The 7799-nt window shown below is 39.4% G+C and overlaps 1 protein-coding gene and 1 long non-coding RNA gene across 3 annotated transcripts in view; one reads left to right on the forward strand and one right to left on the reverse strand.

Moving 5' to 3' along the window:
* The window catches only part of LOC133655632 (uncharacterized), a 157701-nt gene that overhangs the window by 98917 nt on the left and 50985 nt on the right, over nt 1–7799 (forward strand). The gene's annotated exons all lie outside the window — the stretch shown is intronic.
* Nucleotides 4638–7799, reverse strand: part of cpne1 (copine I) — a 26540-nt gene continuing 23378 nt past the window's right edge. For both annotated transcript variants that reach the window (XM_062055922.1, XM_062055931.1), the window contains exons 15-16: nt 6000–6236; nt 4638–5917 (exon numbers count right to left, since the gene is read on the reverse strand). In XM_062055922.1, the coding sequence (XP_061911906.1) occupies nt 5807–5917; nt 6000–6236 (348 nt within the window). In that variant the 3' untranslated portion in view covers nt 4638–5806. The remainder of the gene's footprint in view (nt 5918–5999; nt 6237–7799) is intronic.

Consider the following 7799-nt stretch of genomic DNA (forward strand, 5'->3'; position numbering starts at 1 on the left):
AATACGCGGAAGGCCCCCGGGCCGGATGGTGTCTCCCCCTCCACTCTCAGACACTGTGCGGACCAGCTGGCTCCTGTCTTCACTGACATTTTTAACACCTCTCTGGAGCTATGCCGCATGCCGTCCTGGTTTAAGACCTCTACCATTGTCCCTGTCCCCAAGAAAGCACGGATCACAGGACTAAATGACTACAGGCCGGTCGCGCTGACGTCTGTGGTCATGAAGTCCTTTGAGCGCTTGGTCCTGCCTCACCTCAAGGACATCACCGTTGTCATTATGGTGGTACTTGATGAATACTTAGGTATACTATGCTACTGTACTTTAATGTCATTATGGTGGTACTTGATGAATACTTAGGTCTACTACACTACCGTACTTTAATGTTGTCATTATGGTGGTACTTGATGAATACTTAGGTCTACTACACTACTGTACTTTAATGTCATTATGGTGGTACTTGATGAATACTTAGGTCTACTACACTACCGTACTTTAATGTTGTCATTATGGTGGTACTTGATGAATACTTAGGTCTACTACACTACTGTATTTTAATGTTGTCATTATGGTGGTACTTGATGAATACTTAGGTCTACTACACTACTGTACTTTAATGTTGTCATTATGGTGGTACTTGATGAATACTTAGGTCTACTACACTACTGTACTTTAATGTTGTCATTATGGTGGTACTTGATGAATACTTAGGTCTACTACACTACTGTACTTTAATGTTGTCATTATGGTGGTACTTGATGAATACTTAGGTCTACTACACTACTGTACTTTAATGTCATTATGGTGGTACTTGATGAATACTTAAGTCTACTACACTACTGTATTTTAATGTTGTCATTATGGTGGTACTTGAGGAATACTTAGGTCTACTACACTACTGTACTTTAATGTTGTCATTATGGTGGTACTTGATGAATACTTAGGTCTACTACACTACTGTACTTTAATGTTGTCATTATGGTGGTACTTGATGAATACTTAGGTCTACTACACTACTGTACTTTAATGTCATTATGGTGGTACTTGATGAATACTTAAGTCTACTACACTACTGTATTTTAATGTTGTCATTATGGTGGTACTTGATGAATACTTAGGTCTACTACACAACTGTACTTTAATGTTGTCATTATGGTGGTACTTGATGAATACTTAGGTATACTATACTACTGTACTTTAATGTTGTTATTGTGGTGGTACTTGATGAATACTTAGGTCTACTACACTACTGTACTTTAATGTCATTATGGTGGTACTTGATGAATACTTAAGTCTACTACACTACTGTACTTTAATGTTGTCATTATGGTGGTACTTGATGAATACTTAGGTCTACTACACTTCTGTACTTTAATGTTGTCATTATGGTGGTACTTGATGAATACTTAGGTCTACTACATTACTGTACTTTAATGTTGTCATTGTGGTGGTACTTGATGAATACTTAGGTCTACTACACTACTGTACTTTAATGTCATTATGGTGGCACTTGATGAATACTTAGGTCTACTACACTACTGTACTTTAATGTCATTATGGTGGTACTTGATGAATACTTAGGTCTACTACACGACTGTACTTTAATGTCATTATGGTGGTACTTGATGAATACTTAGGTCTACTACACTACTGTACTTTAATGTCATTATGGTGGTACTTGATGAATACTTAGGTCTACTACACTACTGTATTTTAATGTTGTCATTATGGTGGTACTTGATGAATACTTAGGTCTACTACACTACTGTATTTTAATGTTGTCATTATGGTGGTACTTGATGAATACTTAGGTCTACTACACAACTGTACTTTAATGTTGTCATTATGGTGGTACCTGATGAATACTTAGGTCTACTACACTACTGTACTTTAATGTCATAATGGTGGTACTTGATGAATACTTAGGTCTACTACACGACTGTACTTTAATGTCATTATGGTGTACTTGATGAATACTTAGGTCTACTACACTACTGTCATAATGGTGGTACTTGATGAATACTTAGGTCTACTACACTACTGTACTTTAATGTCATAATGGTGGTACTTGATGAATACTTGGGTCTACTACACTACTGTACTTTAATGTTGTCATTATGGTGGTACTTGATGAATACTTAGGTATACTACACTACTGTACTTTAATGTTGTCATTGTGGTGGTACTTGATGAATACTTAGGTCTACTATGCTACTGTACTTTAATGTCATTATGGTGGTACTTGATGAATACTTAGGTCTACTACACTACTGTACTTTAATGTCATTATGGTGGCACTTGATGACTACTTAGGTCTACTACACTACTGTACTTTAATGTTGTCATTATGGTAGTACTTGAATACTTAGGTCTACTACACGACTGTACTTTTATGTTGTCATTATGGTGGTACTTGATAAATACTTAGGTCTACTATGCTACTGTACTTTAATGTCATTATGGTGGCACTTGATGAATGCTTAGGTTTACTACACTACTGTACTTTTATGTTGTCATTATGGTGGTACTTGATGAATACTTAGGTCTACTACACTACTGTACTTTAATGTCATAATGGTGGTACTTGATGAATACTTAGGTCTACTACACTACTGTACTTTAATGTCATTATGGTGGTACTTGATAAATACTTAGGTCTACTACACTACTGTACTTTAATGTTGTCATTATGATGGTACTTGATGAATACTTAGGTATACTACACTACTTTACTTGGAGAGCCAAGTGTTTTCTGAGGTGCTACTTGGTGAAAACGTCTGTGTAGTTTTGCATCATTGCCATGAAAACCAGAGAGGTCAAAAAGAGAAACCAGTGAAGAAGGAAACTGACCTCTGAAAGAGAGCTCCACTCTTCTGGGGGATTGTCCAGGCAAGTTGGAGATCTTCCTTACGTTGACGCTGACCGACATGATGAAGACGATGCTGACACGTCTACATGACACAGTGGGAACACATCTCACTCTCTCTCACCACAGAGCAGCACTCGTGTGCATCCGGCTCTTGTTTGACAAAGATGACTTGTTCGACTCGTTTCCTCGTTAGACTACACACACACACACACACACACACACACAGTACAAATACAGTGACGTTCACAGATGAACCCAAACGGTGAACACATTTGGTTTTGCTCCACTTGTCTTGAATATTTTCTCAAAAAAGGGAATCATCTGTTCAGCAGCATAAAAGAGGTGTTAGGTGTACAAGATGGTTCAAGTAACACAACTCACCTTTTAAAGAAGGAACACAATATAGAGCAGCCTCGGGGGCTTCATCTGGCCCGACTATGGCACCACAGGGGCCCCTGAGTGGAGTTCAAAACAAACGTTCTTGCAGCAAACTCCTAAAAACACTTGAGCAGGAAGATTCAACTGGAGGGGGCGCCAAATTGGAGGATTTAAAATAATATATATATTTTCCGGACTATAAGGCGCATTTAAAATACTTTAATTCTCTCAAAACTCGACAGTGTGCCTTATAACCCGGTGCGCCTAATGTACGGAAATCATTTTGGTTGGGCTTACTGACCTCAAAGCTATTTTATTTTTATTTGTTTATTTCATTATTTTATTTTAATTATAAGTGTGACCAGTAGATGGCAGTCACACATAAGAGTTATGTGTAGACTGCAATATGATGGCAGTCACATGTAGACTGCAATATGACTCAAGTAAACAACACTAACATTTTATATGTTCCATTGAAAATATAGAACATTACACACGGCGCTCAAAAATCTATCAAAATGTTTTAGTAGGACTTTGGTCAGCTATGAAGCCGCACCGCTTGAAGGATTGTACTGTGCTTCAACATAGGAGTATTAATTATGGTGTGTGTATAAGGTAAGACATTATCTAGCGTTTTGTTTCGCAATATTATGCAAAACCAACTTTTCTTACCTTCTGTACCTGCTGATCTGTATTTGGGATCTGCATAAGTCCTGAAAATGTGCGCGCGTCTGCCTTTGTAGTCCGTGCTGAGAAGATGCTGCTCCGTTATTGATTGAAGTCTGAATGTCATTAAAACAGTTAGCTCCATCTTTTGACACTTCTTCCACTCCCGTCCTTACACGCTACACCGCTACAACAAAGATGACGGGGAGAAGACGCTGTCGAAGTGGAGGCACGTGAATAAGACCATTTCATAAAGAAATACAATCATGTGCGCTTACGGACTGTATCCCTGAAGACTGAATATATTGTGTTTTTTATGTTGATTTAAAAAAAAAATTTAAAAAAAAAATGTATTTCTTGTGCGGCCCGGTACCGCACCACTGATGGTCACACACACTAGGTGTGGGGAAATCAACCTCTGCATTTGGCCCATCCCCTTGTTCTACCCCCTGAGAGGTGAGGGGAGCAGTGGGCAGCAGCGGTGGCCGCGCTCGGGAATCATTTTGGTGATTTAACCCCCAATTCCAACCCTTGATGCTGAGTGCCAAGCTGGGTCCCATTTTTATAGTCTTTGGTATGACTCGGCCGGGGTTTGAACTCACAACCTACCGATCTCAGGGCGGACACTCTAACATCTAGGCCACATCAAAGCCTATAATATCCAAGGCATATTTTGAAATAAATGTTGATGCACATAAACAAGAAGGTAAGAAAGTGGAAAAATCACTGAGGTATTTTCTCTTGTTTTATTTTCACTTCTACAAGCGGCGGCCATAGTGGATGTTAATGGTCACATGACGCACCTGACTACTGGAATGAAATGTGGAGCAAAGCATTATCAGAACTAACAAAGATTTCTCCAATGATGTATTTCTCTTAAAAAAAACACCAAATGATAACAAGCATGGCTAATGATGACATCATCAATTAGTTTGACAAAAAACTCCTATAAAACAAGCAAAAGTGGCACGATGATGTCACACTTGAGAAGTACTTAAGTGCATCTTTAATACAAACTAATTTTGGCATATGTGTGTTAGCAGCTTGAAGAGGATGCAGTTATTTGGTGTGGAGCACGTTATTCTAGAAGCATGTGTCCCACAGCTGCTTCTACTGCACCAACAACTCCATCTAGGCACTTTGCTAAGGAACCTGGTGAACGACATCACCTTCATGTCTGTTGAACAAGTAAGTCCTTAAAGTGGACATTTCAGCTGCCAACATGTGACTGCAGGTTGCTTAGCGACAAGAAAAGTTCCAGGCAATAATGGCGTTAGTAATAAGGCAATGTCATAAAGCTATGATAAAGTTACCGTATATGCATATATATATATATATATGTATATATATATATATATATATATATGTATATATGCATACAAACATATATATATAAATATGCATATATACACGTATATGTATATATATATATATATATATATTATTATATATATATATATATACTGTATATGTGTGTGTGTATATATATATATGTGTCTATTTTTCATTAAGATTTCCAGCATATAAAGAGCAAAGTGCTCAGCCTTAATCCCTGATCAATAAAAATTATTCGAGCCATACATGTAAACGAGTCACCAGGGTAATGTAGTAATATCAAATATCAGTACATGTATATAATAATGATAGATGTGTAATGTAGTAATACATGTATATAATAATATAAATGAGTGTGTAATACCTACAAATTAGAAGTGATGTGGGCAGTAAAATCATCAAGAAGTGATGTGTACTCTAAAAAATGTGTGATGCAAAATAAAAAAATCTGTATAAAAAAAGGGAAAGTTGCTTCTGGCCTTGTGATTGGCTGCCAGCTGAGCAGGTGTAATTGGGCGTGGTCCAAGTCTCAGTCAGGTGTGACACGGTCTGTGGCGTCCTTCATGGTTTGGCGGGCGCTTTGAGTGGCTGGAGACCTCTCATTTTGAAGTAGGAGACCACCTGGGTGGGGACCTCGGCAAGGACCGACTGGGCCAGAGAGGCCACGGGCGCCTGAGGACGGAGAGAAGACAGTGGTGACGTCGCTGACCTTCGACCTGTGTCCTGCCTGTGAGGCAACATCAGCAAGACTCACGTCTTTGAACTTCCTGAAGGGGACAAACTGGACAATGTCTCTGGCAACCGCCTCGCCCACCGTGGACCTCAGCACGCCGTCATCACCGTCCAGGAGCTCCATGGCCTTGAAGTCCGCTGGCCCCACCCCCACAATGATGATGGACAGCGGCAGGCGGGATGCCCGAACGATGGCATCTCGGGTCTGGTCCAGGTCGGTGATCTCACCGTCGGTGAGGATGAGGAGGACAAAGTATTGCTGTGGAGAGCCAAAGGTCAGTGTTCTCTAATCTGTGTGTGTAATTAATACATACATACATACATACACTACCGTTCAAAAGTTTGGGGTCACCCAAACAATTTTGTGGAATAGCCTTCATTTCTAAGAACAAGAATAGACTGTCGAGTTTCAGATGAAAGTTCTCTTTTTCTGGCCATTTTGAGCGTTTAATTGACCCCACAAATGTGATGCTCCAGAAACTCAATCTGCTCAAAGGAAGGTGAGTTTTGTAGCTTCTGTAACGAGCTAACCTGTTTTCAGATGTGTGAACATGATTGCACAAGGGTTTTCTAATGATCAATTAGCCTTCTGAGCCAATGAGCAAACACATTGTACCATTAGAACACTGGAGTGATAGTTGCTGGAAATGGGCTTCTATACACCTATGTAGATATTGCACCAAAAACCAGACATTTGCAGTTAGAATAGTCATTTACCACATTAGCAATGTATAGAGTGTATTTCTTTAAAGTTAAGACTAGCTTAAAGTTATCTTCATTGAAAAGTACAGTGCTTTTCCTTCAAAAATAAGGACATTTCAATGTGACCCCAAACTTTTGAACGGTAGTATGTGTACATACATACATACATACATACATACATACATATACAGTATATATATATGTATGTATGTATGTGTGTATATATATATATATATGTATGTATGTATGTGTGTATATATATATATATATATATATATATATATATATATATATATATATATATATATATATATATATATATATACACACATACATACATACATATATATATATATATACACACACATACACTTATATATATATATACACACACACACACATACACACATGTATATGTATATATATACATATATTTATATATGTATGTATGTATGTATGTACGTATATATAAAAACAGTTTCACGATGGTATGCAGGCCTGTGTACTTGTAGGCAGTGAACAGTCCCCCTCTTTCCCAGTGAAAGTAGGGGTGAAGCAGGGGTGTGTACTGGCCCCAGCGATCTTCAATCTTTTCCTGGCAGCAGCCACACTCCTATTCCGCCAGTCCATCACAAAGGATAGTGGTGTCTCCATCGAGTTTCGCCTGGATGGGAGCCTATTCAACATCCGGCGCCTACAGGCAAAGACGAAGATGTCAGGCTCCAACATCCAGGAGCTGCAATATGCAGACGACTGCGCACTCCTCGCCCACACTCCTGATGCCATGCAGCATGCACTAGACACCATGTCATCAGTCTACCGCTCACTAGGTCTGGTGATCAACATCCAGAAAACAGAGGTTCTCATCCAGGAGAGGTCCCCATCCCCTACACCCCCTGTCTTTACCATCAGCGGCACACCCCTCAAACTCGTTGAGCAATTTTGCTACCTCGGCAGTACTCTGACCCCAACATGCCAGATCGATGATGACATCCAGGCTCGTATCAACTCAGCCTCCTCTGCCTTTGGAAGACTGCGCTCCCGGGTGTTTGAAAACAACCACCTTCGAACCTCAACGAAAGTGTCTGTCTACAGGGCGGTGTGTGTTTCAACTCTGCTG

This window comes from Entelurus aequoreus, linkage group LG01 (genome assembly GCF_033978785.1).
Source record: "Entelurus aequoreus isolate RoL-2023_Sb linkage group LG01, RoL_Eaeq_v1.1, whole genome shotgun sequence".
Taxonomy (NCBI): domain Eukaryota; kingdom Metazoa; phylum Chordata; class Actinopteri; order Syngnathiformes; family Syngnathidae; genus Entelurus; species Entelurus aequoreus.